The sequence below is a fragment of the Populus trichocarpa genome, chromosome 16 (assembly GCF_000002775.5).
Source record: "Populus trichocarpa isolate Nisqually-1 chromosome 16, P.trichocarpa_v4.1, whole genome shotgun sequence".
Lineage (NCBI taxonomy): Eukaryota > Viridiplantae > Streptophyta > Magnoliopsida > Malpighiales > Salicaceae > Populus > Populus trichocarpa.
Window position 1 is genome coordinate 13,444,937 of NC_037300.2, and position 23,866 is coordinate 13,468,802.

Genomic DNA, 23,866 nt, shown 5'->3' on the forward strand with positions numbered 1-23,866 from the left:
CATCCGCTGCCTTTCTGGAGAGAAGCCTAAGCAATGGGACCTTACGTTAGCTCAAGTCGAGTTCGCCTACAACAATATGCTTAACAGGTCAACAGGAAAAACACCATTCCAGGTAGTATACTACCAGCCCCCAAGCCATGCCTTAGACTTAGTGCCACTACCAAGACTTCCAGGAATGAATATTGCAGCGAAGCATATGGCTAATCGGTTTAAAGCCATTCAGGAAGAGGTGTGTAAGAAACTGGAAGCGTCTAATGCCAAATACAAAGCAGCTGTAGACCGGAAACGATGACCTAAATTATTCAAGGTAGGAGACCTTGTGATGGTATATCTAAGAAAAGGGCGGTTACCAGTGGGAACATTTAACAAATTAAGTGACAAGAAGTATGGCCCCTATCAAATTCTACAGAAAATTAATGACAATGCATATCGGGTAGACCTCCCTGCAGAAATGGCAATCTCTCCTACGTTCAATGTTGCTGATATATTCGAATATCATCCACCCAACGAATCACCCTCTAATCTAGCTAACTCGAGGTCGAATTCTTTTCAGGCAGAGGAGACTCATGTAGGACAGCTAGTCACTGCTACAGAATAGCTTAAGGATGCAGAAGAAGAGGTTGCAATAAACTGAATTACAAGCTTACTGGAATTACTACCATGCACGAAGTGCCAGCAGCACTTTCCTTATTAAACTTATATTCTTAGTTGGGCCTTTAGTGCCTCTTTTATTTCTGTATTGCCTAGGACGTGAACTAAGGATATAAGTCCTCTTTGATGGGGGATTTTCCTGTTACCCCTTAATTTTCCTATTTAATTCCGTAAGTTGTATTTGAGTAGGATTAGGGATGGCAAGCTTATAAATACAAGCAGCCACCCACTCAGAAAAAACAATTTTGATTTTGGAATAATAATTCTCTTACGGAAACATACTTGTTACTCGTGGATTCAGGTACTTATTATTGTTCGTGGATTCGAGTAGACTACATTAAAAAGGCGGTGTTCTTTTTATACGTTTTCGCTACGTCAAATAAAGATTAGTTTTTACAGGGAGTTTTTTTTTTTTAAGTGGGTTTTGTGATATTAGTATGTAGTGTTGGTTGATGATTTTTTTATTTGTTTTTTATCAGGCAAGCCAAGGATGTAGTGAAAGCTTTGAAGAAAAAGGTTGCAGCACAAGAGCCCAACTACTTGCTTTGACGGTACTTTTTTTTTTCTTGAATTTAGTAATTTTTCTATTTTTTCATAATTTTTCATTTCCTTTACTTTGTTTTGTATTTGAACACTATAGCTTGTGTGTGAGAATTTTTTTATTTATTTTTGCACCACTACATGCATTTGAATTATGTATTTGGGATTCGTGGAAGCTGTAGTTTATAAAATTCTTTTTCTTTTTTGGTGTTTTTGGAGTTAAATTATCATGTTAATTTTTTTTTGTAATCATTGTAGAAAAGATAATCATTTCTTAAAAAATATTAGTATAGTTAAATTATGTTTTACTCGATCATTAAACAAATATTAATTGTTAAATATTTCTTAACTTTGAAGTGGTTCAATCAAGTGTCAAGACATTTATTTCTCACAAAACAATGTTTGAGAAATATTAGATAAGTTCAAAGTGAATAATTGTAATTCAATGAGTGCACTAATTGAGTTTGGTTTGAATCTAAATAGAAATCATGAAGGAAAGAAAGTTAAAGACACCCTTTACAAGAAAATTTTAGGGAGTTAATTTGATGTATCTAACAATATGAAGGCTAGATATAATGTATGCAATAAGTCTTGTTAGTAGATAATCCAACAGGAATTCATCTTTTGATGGCTAAACATTTCGAGATACGTAAAAGGTATTATAAGTATGGATCGGTCTACATGAAAAGAGAAAAGTCTGATTTGATTGGCTTTACTGACAATTATTATGCCAAAAATCTAGATGATATAAAAAATATTGAAGAACTTTACGTGAAGAGACAAGAGCCTACAATAATTTCTTTTGTGATAATTAATCAATAATTAAACTCTAAAATAAATATAGTTCTTCATAGCAATGAGTGCATATTGATGTAAAGCTTCACTACTTTAAGAGAATTCATAAAGAATGGAATGATTGCAATTATCAGAACAATTTGCTGATATATTCACATAGGATTACTTGGTATTTGAACTCAAGAAAACCTTGTTTGAAGGAGAGTCTTTAATTTACTAATATGAGTGTTTAAGAAAATCAATTTAAGTTTGGTGATCACTTTAATATAAGGGGATGAACAGTGTCACTATAGTATTTTTAGATTTTCTTTTAGTTCATAGTGTTAATTTGTAAAATTGATCTTTAATTCCTGTCTTAATTTTCTATGATACATTAGTTATACAAGAGCATGCAAATTAAAACAGAATCCAACACAATAAATCAAACTAATATAACTTATAAAGATGAATTGAAATGAAATAAAATTAAATGGTTGAAGTGTGTCACACGTGTGCGGCGTCGCAGCGAAAAAAATCCACCCTCATAATTTTATCTTATGTGGCAAATGTGGGGAGACAAGGAATTCTTGTCTCTTATCAATGAAAAATTGGAATGGAAGTCACCACCTAGTATTTTGGTCACTAGGAACCCTAACTGGTGTCAGAGATCGGGTACGAGGACTGGTTGCGTAAAGGGAAGGTATTAGCACCCCAAATACACCCTGCCTAAGGTAAGCTGCATTGTTTTATTGTCTGATAAAATCTAAGGTCTTGTTGTGTTTTCTAGTTGTTGGTCCGTCTATGGTTTAAGAAAAGTCCTCCTCGGTAAGGAGATCCTTATCTTATCGAGTAATTCTGATGTCAACAAAAGAATTTAATATCCAGAATACGTCTTACGTATAAGGTCATAACCCCATATATTAAAAGAAAATAAAATAATTTTTTTGAAGTTTTTGAAATATTGGCCTAGTTCTTGTGACTTAATAAACTGATTATTAAAGCCAAAATGCATGCTAATACATATTTTTGAAATTTTCTTTGTTATATGAAAATACAATATGATTTTTTTTATATTTTTGTGAGACTTGGCCGTATGCATGAAAACAAAATATTTTTAATTTTTTATTTTTGACGAAGACCAGGTATTTTAATACTGGATTTGTATCTTTACAGTATAAAAATACAAACCAATATTGATCAAAATGAAGTAAAAAAATTTCAGAAAATCACAGATTTTTTTTAAAAAAAAGATTTTTTTTTTGAAATAATTTTGAAGAAAATTTTATTTTATTTTTATTATTATTTTTTCGGGCTGGGCCAAGCCCGGCCCATGTGGCTGGGCTGGACCTAGCCAGCCCAGCCTGGTCACTGGCCCCTGCCAGTGACCAAAACCCAGCCATCCATGCACGCGTAATGTTTTACGCGTGCATGAACAGTGCGAAGGTAATTAAATTACCTTCGCACTGTTCATCTCCTTCTTGCAGATGGCAAGAACGAAAAAAAAAAAGATGCTGCAACTGATGATTTCAGGTATTGGCTTCCTTACGTCTTTTTGTTTTTTTGTTTTTTTACATACTAACATGCATCATTTATATTACAGGGAATGAGAAGAGAAGTGAACATACATGGTTTTGGAGCGGAGAAGGCGATGGAGATGCTGTGTTCTCTGCTTCACCGTGTCCTCTGCTTCCGTTCGGTTTGCTTCTGTTTCTCCTTCCTCTTCCTTTTGTTCTCTCTTTCTGCTCTGTCCCCCTCTACTCTGCTTGTTTTTCTGCTGTCTTTTCCCTCTATGTTTCTGTTTTCTCCCTCTCAGTCTCTTCCTCTCTCCTTTTGTTCTCTTTCCCCCCCCGGCTACTCTCTGTTTTCTCTTTTTTTTTTTCACGTTCTCTCCTCCTCTGTTCTCCCCGTGTTCTTTCTGCCCCTGCTCTCCCTTACTCTTCTTCTTTCTCCTCTCTCGATCTCCTCACTGTCTCATTATTATTTTTTTCTCTCCTTCTCTCCCTCTGTTTCCTGTCTATTTCGTTCTCCCTCCCTCCTTGTTCTTTCGGTGCAGAACATCCTCTGGCTTTTATAGCCAGAGGATGCAACCGTTTTCCTTTGCAGGGACGGAATAACGGCCGGAGAGATATCAGCCGTGGAACATGGCCCCTTGATCACCGCCTTCGCTGCTGCAGCCGTTTCTCCGCCAGCTGCACCGAAACGTAACAGTGTTGAGCGAAACGGCGCCGTTTTTGCAATTTTAAATAATATTTCCGATTTGATCCTTGGATGTTTATGTAATTTTGTAATCAAGCCCCCTGAAACAATTGTAATTAGACCCCTTTATTTTAGCGTCTTTTCCGATTTAGTCCTTGGTTTTGAATTGTTTCAATTAAGTCCCTAATTGGCCATCAAATTTCAATAATTATGCAATTAAACCCCTGATTTGACCAAATCAACTTTTCAAAATTATAATTGGACCCCAGAACTTTAATTTCTTCCAATAAAACCTAAATTGACTTAAAAGATCAATGTTCTTGCAATCAAACCCTCCATAAATTCAAGTAAACCTTAGATAAAATTTAATTGAGTCCATAAACATCTGATTTTGGATTTTTTTTCTCAAATTGAATTTTTCTTGTCAACAGGGCTCTCACCAGTCAAAAATATAATGTCAAATTTCAACCTTTTGTATTTTTTAACTTCCTCAACCAATTTTGTCCTTTTTTCATCATTCCAACATCTTTTTCTCGCTCCTATTATTTTTTTGAATTTCTTTCAAATATTTTTATATATATATATTTGTATTTTTTCTTTTTCATTTTTTTGTTTTGTGAGAACCCAAAAATAGATAACAACAAAGTGTAAGAAAATTAAAAAAAAAAATAACAAAACAGCGATCTAATAAAAGAAGGAGTGCAAAAACTCGAGTGAATTGTTAAAAAAAAAAAACAGACCATGTTTGTTTTCGCGGCTAGGCCACGTTTTTTAAAAAACTTAAATTTGTTTTTGCTTTAAATTATATTTTTTATATTTTTATATCAATATTAAAAATAAATTTAAAAAATTAAAAAGTTGTTCTCTCATCTAACAACCAAGAAAAAGTTCTTATTAGTTGACAGAAACTATTCTCTCCCCTACATGACAGCATAGCTAGAAACCTACCAGAGATTCCATCTCAAAATCAAAATATCTGCAGCTATATATCAATCTTTCTCCATCTCTACATCCCAAGACAGATGTTTCCCTGGGTCTACTACGAGTATTCATGCGGAGTTGTTGGAATGGCTTGGATTATGCTGAAAGTGGACTACTATTCAAGGCTGTTCTGGTTATTATATGGTGTCTTTTCGTATCAGAATCTAGGAAAGCCTCGGATCATCTAGCAACTAGCTAACCTCTTGCAATCCCCACCTCCATAACCATTATATTCTGTAGTGTGTTTAGTAATAAGAACTACTACGTGCTATATTTACACCAAATTAACTATAACTAAAACTCATAAGTATTGGTAGTACGGAATGTTATTCACTGTGAGTGAATTTATTATGGATTGCACTGTAGCGCAGTTACTGTGCACTGTGAGTGAATTCATTGTGAACTGTACTGTTTGGTGTGGGCATGTGTGAGGTGCAGCTAGCAGGTCCCAAGCACCAGGCTGGAGGCGCGCCCCCTGGGGCTGCGCCCATGTGGCACTTGGGCTGTCTGCGTGGGGGCTGGGCACCCACAGCGCACAGGTCGCGCTTGGGTTGCCTACTTTTGTGCTGACACACCCCTGCGCACATGTGACGCTTGGGCATCCTGCCTAGGGGCTGGGCACCCACAACGCACACGTGGCGCTTGGGCTGATGCCTTCGTGCTGGGCACACCCTTGTGCACACGTGGCGCTTGGGCTACTGCCTCAGTGCTGGGCACACGTGGCGTTGGGATATCTGCCTGGGGGCTGGGCAAATCCTTGCGCATACGTGGCGCTTTGGATGCGCTGGGAATGAGCCATGCTTGTGCCCCACTTAGGGACACTTGGTGCATGGGTCATGGCACTGGACCCAAGGTTCCTGGATCCTAGGATTCTAAATATTATTGTTTGTTTTAGAAATATTATTATTTTTATTATAATTAATATTATTAATAAAATAATTAATAAATTTGAAAGAAAATATTTAATCAATATTGAAAACATATTATTATTTCTATTATAAATTTTTATGATATTATTTTAAAAAATAAAAAGTGAGCTCGCAGCGCAGTATTATTAAAAATAGTCAACAATTCTAGGTATTAATATAAAAAATATTATAATTTGAGATGTAAATATTATTATTTTTCTTATAATACAAAGTATTCATATAAAACATATTATTATTTTTTTATTATTCAAATTATTCATATCAACATATTATTATTTTTCTTATAATTCAACATATTCATATCAAAGATATTATTATTGGTGTTATAATATTATTATTTTTATAAGAATTCAAATTTTTAATATAAAAATATTATTATTTGCGTTTTAAATATTCTTGGAATTAAAAATAGTATTATTTGTGTTATGAATATTATTATTTTTACCATAATCAAAAGTATTAATATTAAAAATATTATCTTTGGTGTTATAAATATTATTATTTTTATAATAATTAATATTATTAATAAAATAATTAATAAATTAGAAAAAAATTTCTTAATATTGAAAAACAACAATAGATTTGATTTAAAAGGTAAAACTAAAAATTATTATTACTATTATTATTATTATCATTATCATTATTAATAAATTTTAAAACACTGTTATTATTATAAAAAAAAAACTACTTGGGAACAAGTGGTGCTTGGACTGCTACCTTGGGGTTGGGCACACCCCTACGCCACGTGGTGCTTGGGCTACTGTATGGGGGTAGGGCACACCCCCTACACCACGTGGCGCTTGGGCTCCTACCTGAAGCGCACATGTGGCGCTTGAGCACGCCAAAACCCAACTATCCTTGAGCCCTGCATGTTGCAAAACCCAAAATAGCCCGGGGTCGTTGGCAGTGTAAGGCCCAAAATAGACTTGGATCCTGCCTGTACAGGATCCAAATAGCCTTGGGTCGTTGGCAGTGCAAGGCCCAAAATAGACTGGGTCTTGCCTGTACAAGATCCAAATAGCCTTGGGTCCTGCCAGCATCAGGATCCAACTTTTTTTAAAAATAAAAGGTAACCCCGCGGCGTAGCGCATGCCACCCAGGAGCGGAATCAAAGGGAGGGAAGCAGTGGTCAGGCCCTTGCAAAAAAAACATATGATGACTGATTCTGTAGGTTAGTTTTTTATTGCTCAATGATAGTGTGAGAAGATGTAATATTTAAATAGGTGGCCCTTCTAATAGTAAATATATTTGTTGTTCATTGACTTTAAAACTATCTACGTGAAAAGAAAAAATATGAAGTTATAAATAACTTTTTTTCACTTAAAGGATTTTTTTGTTTTCACTTGTTGCAGCCCTAATATAAAAGATAAAATACAGAAATAAGAATATAAATTGCAAACAGAAAAATTGAAGTAGAGCGCCACCAATTAATTCTTCTTTCATCAAATAAATCAAGGTAATTGAGCATCGCTAACCCCAAACTTAAAATTTATTTTTGTCTTGTTTTGGGATGTTTGTTAAGAATTTGATGAGGTTTTTTTATAATTATATTATTTTTGCTTCTTTTTTTTTTTGCTCGGATCTGCTAGTTTTACCAAATTGTTTTTTGAATTCTTGTTATAGTGATGTTTTTTTTTTCTAATTAATTAGATATATTTTATTGGTTTGTCTTGATTATACTTGGATTTTTTTATTAAAATTAATAAATATGTAAGAATCATTCTTTATTATTTTTTACTTTATTTCAAAGTTTATCAAACATAAATAATGCTTCCCTTTATCTAATGTTTCTTATATATTTTGTATGTTTATATTTGATTGGTATAAAGACCAATAAAATTAAAGTGATGGATATGTTATGAAGATGAAATTAACTTCGTCGCTTTGACTCAATTTGATATTGCTCAAAACCTTTTACCTTATGCAAAAATTATTATATGTTTGTATTTTTTTTATAACTCATGTACAATAAATTAAAAAAAATATTATGTCTTTGTTTGCACGCAAAATTGAACTTTGGAAGAAGGACAGGGCCTTTTTTTGTTTTATTTAAGGACATGATATATATAGGGCTAATTGGCATTATAAACTACGTACACCGTTCCTCTAAAAGACTACTTCTATAACCATCATCAAGACTTGCATAATATAGAAATATAGCTATTTTTCTTTCTGTTTATTTCTTCGAGTAATATTTTGTTTCTGAGATTATGGCTACTAGGCAAGCACCATTCAACCCCGTTCCAGCTATGAGAACATACCCGCCAGCGGAGCATCCAGTGGTGGTAATAGGGCCAGTACAGTACCTGGCACAGTACCCTGTTGAACTCGACGTCAACAGTGATTTTAAGGTGTCTGACATTAATGGCACCCTCATCTTCCAGGTCAAAAGTAAACTATTAAGCCCCCATGATCGTCGTTTTCTGAAAGATGCAGCCGGTAACACCCTTGTCAATCTCAGGCAGAAGGTATGTTTAATTGCTCTATGTCATTTGTTCTCTTCTTTTTCAATCTAACCATCACAACAACGATAAGGACCGCGTGTTTAATTTATCATTTTCTCCAGATAAGGACCATGCATGGGAGGTGGGAGGCTTTTAGAGGAAAAAGCAAGGAGAAGAATGATTTGCTTTTCACAGCCAAGAAATCAAAGCTGTTCCAATTCAAGACTGAGTTAGACGTATTCTTGGGTAATAACAAAGGAGAGGTCCCTGATTTCAAGGTCAAAGGAGGATACAGCAAGAGTTCCTGCTCTATACTTCTTGGAGATTCCAATACCATGCTTGCACAAGCAACATTAACAAAACTTATTTATGAAATATGACAATATTGAATAAATTTAACCAACATCATCTTCTCATACAGAAATATATGCAGGGGCTAGGATTATTTGTTGGGGGTAATAAAATATAATATTTTTTTAATTTATTGTACATAAGTTATAAAAAACTTACAAATATATAATTACCTTTATATAAGATAAAAGATTTTAAGCTATACCAAATTAAATCAAAACAATTAAGTTAATTTCATCTGTAATATATTCATCATTTTAATATAATTTATATGTCTGTGGCTGAGACTGTCGCAGAAATACCCCAGATTTCATTACATCATTTACATTAAAACCGATTATTGTTTTAATCAAGAAAGTTGTCTTCATAATTAATATCTCATGCCAGTATTTGTCTTATTATGTGAACGCAGGTGCATGGAAGACACGCTCTCGCGATTATGCCTAATGTTGATTATGCCTTCATAGTGGCTCTTTTGGTGGTGATTCTCGACAAGATCAATGCTAATGATGATGGGAACGGGGCCATTAACGGTTTTATCATTGGATTTGTTTTGTCGTCGTAAAAAACACACTCTGTCGGTAAAAGTCATCGACAGAAACTGTCTGCCAGCATTTAGATCATCGGTAATTTCTTTTTTTATCGCTAATTCTGTCGCTAAAAAAAATTAAACACCGACAATCATACAGACAGAAAAAGCATGCCAAAAAAAAATTTCACTAGAAATATACCGAAGGAATAATCCAGTCTGTATTTCCAGCGGTAACTCACCGACGGAAAAGTTTTGTCGGTGAATGTGGCATACACAGTAAATATTTTGCAACTCTCTGTAAAATACCGGAGGTCTTTGGCCGTTAGTGTAGACGTCGATTATAGTGGCATATGCAGTAAATATTTTTCAACTCTCTGTAAAATACCAATTATGCAAATAAAATTGTATGAAACATTGAAAATATAAAAATAAAGTTAAATAATATTCATCCAAATATTCATTACAAATTTAATGTGTTTCAAAAAAAAAATTAAACTAGAACAATGGTGGAGCTGGAGGAGGAGGAGGAGGAGACTGGTTGTTTCCGGGACCAAACGGCGGCCAAAAAGGGGCGCATATGTATCACCTCTCTGTGATCTAATGTCCATGACCACTTGACGGAGTTGTTCATAATCCATCGAGAGTCGCTCATATTGTTGTTTCAAGGCCATGAACTCCCCAAACTGGGTGCTTGATACTAATTGGGAGCTCCCAACGGTTGAGACACTACGGGCCGCCCACAAGTTCTCGGCCTTAGTGTTGGAGAGCTCATACACTACAAGATTTAACAGTTTTACTGACGGAATTTTTCCGTCGGTGTAAGACACATATTCTATCGGTGAATCGTTCGTCGGTAATGTTTTTTCCGTCGGTAAATCCGTTGGTATATTATTACCGACGGATTTACTGACGGAACAGACGCGTCGGTAATAATTTTTTTTATTACCAACGGAATTACCGAGGGATATACCGACGGAATTACCGACGGAATTTCTGTCGGTAATTCCGTCGATAATTATATAAAAACATTTTAAAAAAAATTATTTTATAAAATTATAAAATAATTAAATTAACATAAATCAACACTCTTTAATATATTCTCAAAATGCTTGGAAAAAAGAATAAGAAAATCAACTCAAACAAATTTGCAACAAATAAATAAAATGAAAAAATAAATTCAATTAAAAAAATTCATATGAAAAAAATGAAGTTGCAATTGCTAAAAATTTAAAAATCCCTATAAATAAATCAACTAAAAATTGATCTCATGAAAAAAAAAATTCTCACAACAACATTTATACAATTATTAAGAACAAAAAAAATTAAAAATAAAATAAAAAACAAATATAGTGAAAAAAATCATGAAAAAAGAAGAAAAAAGAAAAATCTTACCTTAATGTAGTTGCAAGTGAAGCTAAGGAGAGAAAAAATAAAATCATAAAGCATATTAATTAAAAAAAACTAAGAAGATAAAAGTAGAAAGAAGAAGAAGACATACCCCGAGCATGGAGGGAAAGAGAAGGAGATGAGGAGAGAAAAGAAGAGAAAGAAATAGATATTGATGTTTTTTACATATAGTGAAGAAGTAGAAGAAGAAGAAGTAGAAGAAGAAGAAGAATAATAAGAAATGAGTTTATCTCTTATGAAATAAGGGGATCCAGACTTTTTATTGGGGTGCGTTAGCGACGGATTTACCGACGGATAATTGAATATTAATACTTTTTAATTATTCCGTTGGTAATTCCATCAGTAATATTTAATTTAAATTTTCAATTTCGTAAACTTTTTTTAGAAACCGCCAACAATTACCGACTATTTTTCAATCCGTCGATGATTCCGTCTGTAATATTTAAATGAAAATTTTAAATTAATTGAATTTTTTCAGAAAACCGCCAAATAACACTGACGACTTTTCAATCCGTCGGTGATTTTGTCCGTAAAGAACAACAATTAACAGTGCAATTAGAAAGTGAACAGTTCTGGAGCTCTCTGGAAAATATCGACGGAAAATTCCGTCGGTGATTCCCTTTGTAATTGACATGATGAACAGTGTTCACAGTTTTACCAACGAATTTACAGACGGAAATTCCGTTGGTAAATCATTAATTTTTTTCCCACTGTAATTCCCTCGGTATATACTGACGGAATATTTCCGTCGGTAAAATCCCTCGGAAATTTACCGACGGAAATATTCCCTCGGTATTTCCGTTTGTATTTATCGATTTTCTAGAAGTGATACACTCGATTTTTATCGGATCCACTAGACGATCCTATCTCCATCCGCAAATCTGGATTGAAATCCGGATGGGTCGAAGGATCATCCCTGTATCTCTCCCTCAACCGGCTATTAAGAAAAAGAAGAAAAAAAATTACCAGTAACATGTAGGTTTTCTGTATTCTTTGTACTTGTATACGTATGTATGTACATATGTATGTGTGGCAGATTCTATTTCTGTACTTCTTCTTTTTGGTGTTGTAGCTGAAATTGAAGAAAGCTTAATTCTTTGTTATTTGCTAATTACGATCAAAGTAAATTTTTGTTTTTTTTTTCTTTGAAGAAATTTTGAATTTTATGTGAAATAAAGATTAGTTTTTACACAGAGTTGTTTTTTTTGTTTTTAAAGTGGGTTTTGTGATATTAGTTGTTGTTACTCAATTTTGGACCCCACGTGCTGGAAATGGTGTATAACCGTTTTGAACCGAGTGTAGGAGTGTAGCTGATGTTTGCTAGAAAATTGACAAAAGCGGAGGAGAAAGAAATATTTTTTTTTAACCCTGTTTGAGTTGTTTTCTACTCTTTTTATCCTCCCCCTTTGCTGTCAAAATCGTCAGGTTTCTTAGACTGACTAGTGGTCTTCATAATGCTAATTTTTTTTCCTTCGTTATCTTGCTTTTAAGGTTGCATAAATCCCTCAAAATTTGGACTAAAAAAAACTGATTCTGCTGCTGTTGCAATTTTTATAAGAGCATAAAAAGAAGAGAAAAACGGAGAGAAAAGAGCAGAAAAAAAAACAGCCAAAGACGTGCAAATGAAACGCAGAGAACAAGAGTTTCTGTTCGTTACTGTGAAAAGAGAAAAAACGAAAAAGAAATCAGAACAGAGAAGGAGGGAAAGAGAAGAGAAGAAAACAAGTAGAAGCAAGGAAAAGAGGCCAAAACCAGCGTGGCCATTGTTTTTTTTCGCCAGAACCAGTAGCCAGCGACCGGGTGCAGCAACTGCAGTGCCATCTCCTTCGCCTGTTTCAGCGCCAGGTAAGTCCATGCATTCTCTTTGCTTTGCATTTTAATTATATATGTTACTGTGCAATCTTTTGTGGTTACTGTTCAAGTGAATTATAATTCACTTGAATAGTTGTTTAAATTTTGTGTCCTGCCGGGTCCCCTGCTCAGGCAAGTGACCCGAACGGACCTAATTCTTTTTTTTTTTTTTTGAAAAAATAAAAGAAAGAGAAGGAGATTTATTTTCTGGAATATTTATTTTAAAGTCTGAATTTTTTTTATGTTGTAAAAAAAAAAATATACTAATCTCGTATTTAGAATACCCGTTTTTCGACGCAACTGCGGCAAATATATATATATATATCAAAATTTGTTTTCTTGTGTGTTGCATACGGCCAATACCCTAACATGTTTTGAATGCTCTTTTTTTTTATAAAAAAAATATTGGAAGTTTTGAAAATGTGTTTTCGCATGGATTTTTTAAACACAAAAAAATTTGTTTTCTTGTATTTCTGGATTTTACAACATGTTGGTAAAACTCCAAAGGGTATTGACCAATATTCCAAAAAATATAAAAATCTTATTTTGGGGGGAATTCATCTATTATTCACCGCTAATGTTTGGATAAAGAAATCCTTAAAGGACAAATATCCAAAATATTATTGGGAATAATTTGTTATTATTCACTGTTAATATTTGGATAAAGAAACCCGGAGTGGTAAATATCTAAAATAATTTTCTAGGAATAATAAATCCGCACACATCCTTGAAAGAAGCCTTGATTATAATCGAGGACATTTCAATTTCTTACTCCACGGTTTACGAGCCATGAGAGTATAAAACACTAAGGCAAAAAATAGGTTTTTTTAAAGCGCCCTAGATTTCTAAATTTTTGTCCCTCCTCCTTGTGATTTACTAGTCGCAAACTCTTGAAATACTAAGGGAAAAATGAGCTTTCAAAGCACATGGAATCTCCTTGGATTTCTATCTTAATAAATTTAGTTTGAATCAAACCTAGAAAAACTGATGAGATTAGAAAACACCAACACCATAGCAATTATAAAGCAAACCAAACACCAAACAACTTACCTTAGGTAGGGCGTACTAGAGGTGCTAATACCTTCCCTTTACGTAACCAGTCCCTTGCCTTAGAATCTCTGAAAGACCAGTTAGGGTTCTTAGTGACCAAAATACTAGGTGACGACTCCAAAGAACCAACTCCTTTATTCACGAAAACAAAAAAAGACCTCGAAATCAATCAAGGGTCGCCGCGACGCCGCGCTATGCTGCGAGGGTGCGACATTAGTATGTAGTGTTGGTTGATGATTTTTTTATTTCTTTTTTATCAGGCAAGCCAAGGATGTAGTGAAAGCTTTGAAAAAAAGGTTGCAGCACAAGAGCCCTAGAGTCCAACTACTTGCTTTGACGGTACTTTTTTTTTCTTGAAATTAGTAATTTTTCTATTTTTTCATAATTTTTCATTTCCTTTACTTTTTTTTTTTGTATTTGAACACTAGAGCTGTGTGTGAGGATTTTTTTTATTTATTTTTGCACCACTACATGCATTTGAATTATGTATTTGAGATTCGTGGAAGCTGTTGTTTATAAAGTTCTTTTTCTTTTTTGGTGTTTTTGGAGTTAAATTATCATGTTAAATTTTTTTTGTAATCATTGTAGAAAAGATAATCATTTCTTAAAAAACATTAGTATAGTTAAATTATGTTTTACTCTATCATTAAACAAATATTAATTGTTAAATATTTCTCAACTTTGAAGTGGTTCAACTTCGAAGTGTTAAAAAAAAATGTTCAAGAAATATTATACAAGTTCCAAATGAATAATCGCAATTCAATGAGTGCACTAACGGAGTTTGGTTTGAAACTAAATAGAAATCATGAAGGAAAGAAGGTTAAAGACACCTTTTTACAAAAAAAATTTAAGGAGTTAATTTGATGTATCGAACAATAAAAAGACTAGATATAATGTATGCAATAAGTCTTGGTAGTAGATACATGGATAATCCAACATGAATTCATCTTTTGATGGCTAAAAGGACATTTCAATACTTAAAAGTTACTATAAGTATGGATCGTTTTATATGAAAAGAGATTATTATGCCGAAAATCAAGATGATATAAGAAGCATTTGTAGATATGTTTTTAAGCTTGCTTCAGGAGCTATTTCATAATATGAGTGTAATATGGTTGAAAAAAATTATTGAAGAACTTTACGTGAAGAGACAAGAGCCTACAATAATTTCTTTTGTGATAATTAATCAATAATTAAACTCTAAAATAAATATAGTTCTATATAGCAGATGAGTGCATATTGATGTAAAGCTTCACTATTTAAGAGAATTGATAAAGAATTGAATGATTGCAATCATCAGAACAAGTTGCTGATATATTCACTGGGACTCTCAAATTGAAGTTGTTTGTGAAACACATAGGATTACTCGGTATTTGAACTCAAGAAAACCTTGTTTGAAGGAGAGTCTTTAATTTACTAATATGAGTGTTTAAGAAAATCAATTTAAGTTTGGTGATCACTTTAATATAAGGGGATGAACAGTGTCACTATAGTATTTTTAGATTTTCTTTTAGTTCATAGTGTTAATTTGTAAAATTGATCACTACCAGAAAAGCGGATAACACCAACGACATTACCGACGAAATTATTTCCGTCGGTAAACATTGCCGACGGAAACACTCCGTCGGTAATGCCGCCGGTATATACCGACGGCGAGAAATTGTTTTTGAAAATTGCAATGGCGGGATGACGTGGATTTTTTTCAGACGAATTTACCGACGGAAATACCGAGGGATTCAAACCCGGACAGCCAAACGCTAACACCGACGGAATCACCGACGGAACATTCCGTCGGCAAATCCAGTATATACTGCCTCTGCCGACACTCTCTCTTCCTCTCTTCCTCTGTTTCTCTTTTTTCTTCCCTTTCTTCTTCCCCATCCCACCTCTCCCCTCCCAAACTGCAGCCAACCACCCATCTCAACTCTCCCCTCTTCTCAACACAAGCTAGCACTCAAGTTTCTTATACTTTTGTACGTGGTCACAACATCCGTTAATTCTTGTGGATTTTATCATTTTTTGTAAGTAAATGTTTCCTTTTTAGTTTTAACTTTTAAATGTGAATTTTATTGTTTTTTTAGTATATGTATTTTGTTAAAGAAACTTGTTGTATGAATGTATAATTTTGTAGTTGTTATAGTTGTTTTAGATTTTATCAAATTATATATATTTGTTTGTAAATTGTTGAAATTTTGTTTGAATTACGTACACCGAATTATATTATAGCTTGTTTAACGGGTATGTTTTAATTGTTATCAATTCTATTGCGAAGTTGTGATTTCTGTAAATTTATATATGTATAAATTTGTATGTATGAACGTTGATAGTTGATAATTGATAATGAATATTTAACATAAGTGTTTTTTTAGTTTGTTGGATAATTGATAGTGAATATTTAACATAAGAAACCAATATTTTTTTTTATGTTTTATAGAGATTCAATAGAAGTCATGGATGATCGTTCATGGATGTATCGGGACTCACCCCAAGGATTGCGGAGGATGGATTATTGTAACGGTGTTTAGGGTTTTATTAATTTCGCAACATCTATCCCGAGGAATTTTACTGATGGCGGTATTAGGTGTCCATGCAGGAAGTGTAAAAATTTAAAGTTTCTGCATCAAGATGTTGTAACGATGCATCTTCTAACCAAAGGGTTCATGGAGGATTACCTGTGTTGGTATGCACACGGAGAACTATTTGTTCCTGATGAGAGCATGGAAGAACATGTGGTTGGGTCAACTTCTAGTGCTAGCAACATGCATGAAGTTGGAAATGAGAACAGTAATCCTTACAGGAATATGGTTATAGATGCAATGAGAATGAGTGAAGGTAATGTCAGGGAATGTCCAATCATAGAAGAAGAACCTAATGCAGATGCAGCAAGGTTTTTTGATCTGTTGAAAGATTCTGACGAGCCATTATGGGATGGCTGCACGAACCACAGTAAATTATCGGTCTTAGCACAGGTGTTCACCATCAAGTCAGATCACGGGTTGAGTGAGGCCGGTTATGACAAGATTATCAAATAGGCGAGAAGCATTTTACCTGAGGGGAACAGGCTTAAAGAGAACTTCTATGCTGCCAAGTCCATGATGAAACCCCTCGGTTTAGGATACCAGAAAATTGACATGTGCCCTAACTTCTGCATGTTATACTACCTTGAAAATGCTGAGCTGACCGAGTGCATGACATGTGGGCATTCCCGTTACAAACCCAGAACTGGAAGACTAAAGACTCTCGTGGCATATAAAAAACTTAGATACTTCCCAATCACACCTAGACTGCAGAGGTTATTCATGTCACCAAGGACCGCTGAGCACATGACATGGCACCAATCACATCATGCGGTTGATGGAGTGATGGTGCATCCTTCTGACGGTGAAGCCTGGAAACACTTTAACAGTGTGCATCCTCACTTTTCAGCTGAATCAAGGAACGTGCGTCTTGGGTTGTGTACAGACGGATTCAACCCATTCGGGTCATTTGCTGCTCCTTATTCTTGTTGGCCGGTCATACTGACGGTTAATAACTTGCCACCGGGGATGTGTATGAGGCCGGAGTTCATGTTTCTATCTATGGTCATACCAGGTCCGAGCAGTCCGGGTCGGAATATAGATGTTTGTCTTCGTCCGTTGATTGATGAGTTGACGCAATTGTGGTCCTCTGGAGCTTTGACTTATGACATCTCGAGGAAACATAATTTTGTTATGAGAGCAGCTTTGATGTGGACTATCAATGATTTCCCAGCTTATGGAATGGTTTCTGGTTGGAGCACGCATGGAAAGCTAGCATGTCCATACTATATGGAGAACAACAAGGCATTCACGCTAACAAACGGGGGTAAAGCTTCTTTTTTTGACTGTCACCGTCGCTTCTTGCCGCCAAATCATAGGTACAGAAAGAACAGGAAGGATTTCTTTGTTGGCAGAGTTGAAAAGGATGTTGCACCCCCGCGTCTTTCTGGTGAAGAATTGCTTGATGTTGTTTCACAGTATGGTGACATTGTGTTTGGTCTCCAATCAGGTAAGCAGAAGTTTCCTTGTTTTGGTTTGACCCATAACTGGGTGAAGCGAAGTATATTTTGGGAGCTTCCTTATTGGAAGACCAATCTTCTCCGTCATAACCTTGACGTCATGCACATTGAAAAGAACGTGTTTGAGAACATTTTCAACACCATCATGGATGTGAAGGGGAAGACAAAGGACAACATCAAGGCTAGATTGGATGTAGCGTTGTTCTGTAACCGTAAAAATATGAAGTTGGTTTGTGATGGGTCACGGGTCGCAAAACCAAGAGCAAGCTTCGTGTTAGAGAAAAACGCACAACTACTAGTCTACAAATGGCTTAAGAGTCTGCGTTTTCCCGATGGACATGCCTCGAACATATCAAGGCTGGTTAATACCGAGGAATGCAGATTATATGGAATGAAGATTCATGACTGCCATGTGTTTATGCAAACTCTCATCCCATTAGCTTTTCGTGATTTGTTGCCAAAGGGGATATGGGATGCACTAACGGAGATCAGTTATTTTTTCAGAGATATATGCTCTAGTAAGTTGAATGTTGATCACATTGAGAGGCTTGAAACGAATATCGTGGAGACAATATGCAAACTTGAGATGATATTCCCTCCATCATTTTTTGACTCAATGGAGCATCTACCCGTACATTTACCGTTTGAGGTAAAAGTTGGAGGACCGGTCCAGTACAGATGGATGTATCCATTCGAGAGGTTAGATATTACAGTTGATATGTAATTCATAATTAAATGTTTTTTTTATTTTTTTTATTTATAATTTTTGATTATATATATATATATATATATGCAGGTACTTGTTCAATCTTAAAAAAAAGGTTAAGAACAAGGCGCATGTTGAGGCGTCAATATGTGAGGCCTATATTGTTGAGGAGATCTCAACATTTATCTCATACTATTTCGAACCTCATTTGAGAACGAGGATCAACCATGTTCCACGGCATGATGATGGTGGTGAAGTGCCTTCAAGTGGGAACTTGTCAATATTCTCTAATCCTGGACGACCCACACCTAAAAATGTCGTGAGGGGAAGATATTTGTCTGAAATAGAGTTCAGACAAGCACACAATTATATCCTATTTAACTGTGATGAGCTGAGACCTTTTATTAAGTAAGTAGATGTTCGACATAAACTTTGTCAAGAGTGTACTATTTATGTTTTGTGATACCATCAACTCATATAATCCTGACTAAACCTTGCAGGCAACATCGACGATACTTACTGTCCAATAACTCACAGCTGACGGAATCCCAGATCTTTCAATTACAAGATGAACAATTTGCCACATGGTTTAGAACACATGTAAGTCCTATCACAAACTCATAATCTCTTGCAATGTAATTCACTGTACGTAAATATATATTACATAATATTTGTTTATTGATTATTGTTGTATTTAATATACAAGGTTTATCAAATGGGAGTTAGTGCTACTATTTCATTGTCTTTACTAAGCCTGGGCCCTGAAAGAAAAGTCAAGTGCTATAACGGGTATTTTGTCAATGGATATATATTTCATACTGAAGAATATGGGCATGGAAGAAAGACATACAACAATGGTGTTTGTATTAAGGGATCGACTTCTAGTGAGTTTGAAGTTGACTACTACGGTAGAGTGGAAGAGGTCATGGAACTGCAATATCATAGCGAGCAGAATAGAGTGTTTTTATTCAAATGCTATTGGTATGACACAACTGACAGAGGAATCAGAGTAGATCCTTACTATGGTCTTGTTGAAATCAACTCAAAAGCTAGACACCGCAACGTAAACGACGTCTTTGTTTTCGCAAAGCAATGCCAACAAGTTTATTACACATACACCCCTTCCTTTAGAAGGGACCGATCAAGAGTTGATTAGTTATCCGTTTTAAAAACAAAACCCAGGGGTCGTGTCGAGGTTTGTTCAGGATGAGAATGAAGACACAAGTGTGATAGATGAATTCTTTCAACCTAGTGAGTTGGTTGAACCATACCGAGTTGCTCCTTCGATTGACTTAGAAGAAAATTTGAATTTTCGTGTTTTCGAAGATAGTCTTGTTGATGTTGATGTAGAGGAGTTGAATGCCATTTTGAGCTCTACTAGAGCAGTACAAAATGTTGATGAAGAAGATGATAACCACATTAAAGAGCGTGATGAAGCGGATGATAACAATTCAATTGAGGACGAAGATGAAAATTCTGACTAAACATGCTGTAAAACCTTATTTTTATAACGTAATATTTTGGAACATGAAATATTTATTCTTTTTTAATTGTCAGCTCCTGTTATTGTGCTGTGTGTGATCTAAGTGTGCAGGAGGATAAAAGAAAATTTATGTAGAAGCCGCATAAATATTGACTGTTTTACCGACGGCATTTACCGACGAAATAGTTTCGTCGGTATTTCACAGAGAGTTGGAAACAAATTATGGGCTTGTGCCACAATTTCCGACGGAATCACCGACGGAATAGTTCTGTCGGTATTCCACAGAGAGTTTGAAAAAAATTACGGGCTTGTGCCACTATTTCCGACGGAATCACCGATGAAAATCACTGACGGAACTTACACATCTCGAAGCGCACGCCTGTTAGAGCCACTATTACCGACGGTATTTCCGTCGGTAATTACCGACGGATAAAAACAAAAGGTGGCATTTTCGAAAATTTTGGCGCGCATTTCAATTTATTTCCCGTCGGAAATAAATGCCACCGACAACATTTAATGTTCCGTCGGTAATTCCGACGGAAAAATTGGCATATAAAACCGCCCCCCCCCTCCCCCCCCATTTCATTTTTTCTCTTGGCTCTTATCTATATTTCTTCTCCTCCCGGTTTGTAGTTTAAGTTTTGGAAGAGATTTAATTGTTTTGGTGATAGTTTTCAACATATTAAAAGGTATGTAATGGTTTTTCTTTATCTTTGTATTTTTTTTATTTTAATTATCATTATTTTTTTGGTGTTCTTTGTTTTGTGTATTTTTATAGATAAAATCTAAAAATCAACACTATTAAGGTAAGCATTTTTTATTCCAAAATTTATTTTGAATTAATGTATTGTTTGTTTTGTATTTAGGATGTTTTGTTTAGTGTTATTGAAATATAGAATTAAATTTAATTAGTTTATATTAATTTTAGGATATGATTGTTATTGTTTTAGGATATTATTGTTTGTATTTTAGGATATGATTGTTATTGTTTTAGGATATTATTGTTTGTATTGGAATAATTGTTATTGTTGAATTTATGTTATAAATGTGAATTGAAATATAGAATTAAATTTAATTAATTTATATTAATTTTAGGTTTTGATTGTTTGTATTGGAATAATTGTTATTGTTGAATTTATGTTATAAATGTGAATTGAAATATAGAATTAAATTTAATTAATTTATATTAATTTTAGGATATGATTGTTATTGTTTTAAGATATTATTGTTTGTATTTTAGGATATGATTGTTATTGTTTTAGGATATTATTGTTTGTATTGGAATAATTGTTATTGTTGAATTTATGTTATGAATGTGAATTGAAATATAGAATTAAATTTAATTAATTTATATTAATTTTAGGATATTATTGTTTTTATTGGAATAATTGTTATTGTTGAATTTATGTTATAAATGTGAATTGAAATATAGAATTAAATTTAATTAATTTATATTAATTTTAGGATATTATTGTTTGTATTGGAATAATTGTTATTGTTGAATTTATGTTATAAATGTGAATTGAAATATAGAATTAAATTTAATTAATTTATATTAATTTAGGATATGATTGTTGTATTGGAATAATTGTTATTGTTGAATTATGTTATAAATGTGAATTGAAATATAGAATTAAATTTAATTAATTTATATTAATTTTATGATATGATTGTTATTGTTTTAGGATATTATTGTTTGTATTTTAGGATATGATGTTATTGTTTTAAGATATATTGTTTGTTTTAGGATATATTGTTATTGTTTTAGGATTTATGTTATAAATGGAATGAAATATAGAATTAAATTTAATTACTTTATATAATTTTAGGATATATTGTTGTATTGGAATAATTGTTATTGTTGAATGGTATAGATATTAGGTTGTATATATGATGTTGATGGAGATTATATGGATTGTGGTTGTCATAACCCAATTTTTGACCATTTTATTTTAAATATTATATTATTATTTTATTACTGAAAAAGATAAAAAAAATGATGATAAAAAAATAATGATGATTAAAAAACAAGTAAAATGAAGAATGAATTAAAATTTGGTTTGAGGGCAACATGATTGATAAGTTTTGAGATTTAATTGAGTTTGAAATTAATTTAATTAATCCAATTAAGGGTTTAATTGGAGAATTGATAAGTTTTGAGACTTAATTAAGCTTGAAAATTAATTTAATTAATCCAATCAAGGGTTTAATTGGAGAATTATTAAGTTTGGAGACTTAATTAAGCTTGAAAATTAATTTAATTAATCCAATTAGGGACTTAATCGAAGAAATATCAAAGTTTGGGGTTTAATTGGGGTCTAAATTGCAAAAATTAAAATCCAAGGACCAACTTGAAAATGGCGCAGAAATGTAAGGATCCAATTATATTTTAACCAGGGGTTTGATTGCAAAATTAAAAGAATTACAATGACCAAATTTGCAGCCAGCAAAACGGGGTCGTTTTGCAACGACTGTTCACCGTCTCTTTACTCTGCAACGGCTCTGCCATTAAAGGCAGAGACGTTTCGTCCGTTGGCAGCTAACACGGACGTTTTCTTCATTGAAGGCGTCGGTTACGGAGCATTTAGGGTGGGGGGCAACTGTTACCACCACCGAGGCTGCTGCTGGCTCTATAAAGGCTGAACAAAGGCGACCAGAAAAGAAGAGGCAAAACAGAGAGACAGAGAGACTGGGAACGAAAGAAAAACTGGGAGAGACAGAGGACAGAAACCCATAAAACAGAGACCAATACAAGCAGTAAACCCAGAAAACCAACACTAATATCATCGTCTTCAATCGCCCCCCTGCAAACCAAAAAAAGAAGAACCCAAGCAGCAAGCCGTGACCTTCATCATCACAGAAACAAAAGGAAAACAGAAAGGGGAAGGTCATACACAGACGAGAGCAAAATCACTGTGCCGCAAGCCTCCTCGCAATCTCCAGAAGCAGGTAGGCCGTTCTCATCCTCTTTTCATTCTTGTTTGAAATTGTGCAATTGTAAAAATAATTAGGTGTATAACTTACTGCCTTGAAATGCACAAACAATAACAACTGTTAAGGCACCACCTCTGATTGCACGCGTGAATTTGTTTCACGCGTGCACCTTAATTAGCTCAGTCGGGCCACTGGCTTGGGCCAGTGACCGGTCTGGGCTGGCTGGGTCTAGCCCAGCCCATGTGGGCTGAGCTGGGCCCAGCCCCAAAAATAATAAAAAAATAAAAAAAATAAAAAATAGGAGAAATAGAAAAATAGAAAAATATATGTATGCATGAATAAAAATAATATAAATTTACCGGTTTATTCACCAACGCCAGAGTCGGGAGTAAAATACTGGTTTAAGTTTATATTATTTTTATTCGTTATATTTTATTTTATTTAGCAAGAAAAAATATATGTGCATGTATGAAAAATAAATTTATTTATTTATTTATTTATTCACTGACGCCAGAGTCAGGAATAAAAACATTGATTTAATTTATTTTTTTAACTACATAAGAAAAATAGAAAAATATGTGAATGCGTAATAAAATGAATTTAGTTTATTTGTTTATTCAATAAAAAAATATTAATCTAAATTTATTTTATAGCTACGTAATAATTACCAACGCCAGAGTTGGAATTATCCGTAGTCGAATATTCACTGACGCCAGAGTCAGGAATATCGTGAATAAATCATCAGAATGTAAACCAATAAATGTTTAGCAATTTAAGACAAAACCAACAATGCAGTCTGCCTCAGGCAGAACGTTTAAGGGGTGATAATATCTTCCCTTTTACGTAACCAGTCCCGTACCATAGAATCTCTGTTGACCAGTTAGGGTTCCTAGTGACCATAATACTAGGTGGCGACTCCTCAAACAAGACCTTTTCCCCTAAAAGAACAAGATGCCAGAAATCTGTTCTTTTTCCACAATTCTAGAGAATTATTTTTTGTG

The 23,866-nt window shown here is 34.0% G+C and overlaps 1 protein-coding gene and 1 long non-coding RNA gene across 8 annotated transcripts in view; both read left to right on the plus strand.

Annotated features, from left to right (window-relative positions):
* The first annotated feature begins 3,445 nt into the window (after window positions 1–3,445).
* On the plus strand, window positions 3,446–4,312 carry LOC112324455 (uncharacterized). Its single transcript, XR_002978296.2, has 2 exons — window positions 3,446–3,495; window positions 3,566–4,312. It is a non-coding gene; the product is annotated as an uncharacterized LOC112324455 (long non-coding RNA).
* A 3,874-nt stretch (window positions 4,313–8,186) lies between these two features.
* The window catches only part of LOC7460419 (protein LURP-one-related 15), a 118,723-nt gene continuing 103,043 nt past the window's right edge, over window positions 8,187–23,866 (plus strand). For 5 of the 7 annotated variants that reach the window (XM_052447927.1, XM_052447930.1, XM_052447929.1 and 2 more), the window contains exon 1: window positions 8,187–8,539. In XM_052447927.1, coding sequence (XP_052303887.1) covers window positions 8,282–8,539 — 258 coding nt within the window. In that variant the 5' untranslated portion in view covers window positions 8,187–8,281. Of the gene's footprint in view, window positions 8,540–8,637; window positions 8,779–23,866 lie in introns of all 7 variants that reach the window. The other 2 variants (XM_052447932.1, XM_052447931.1) reach the window with 2 other exon arrangements.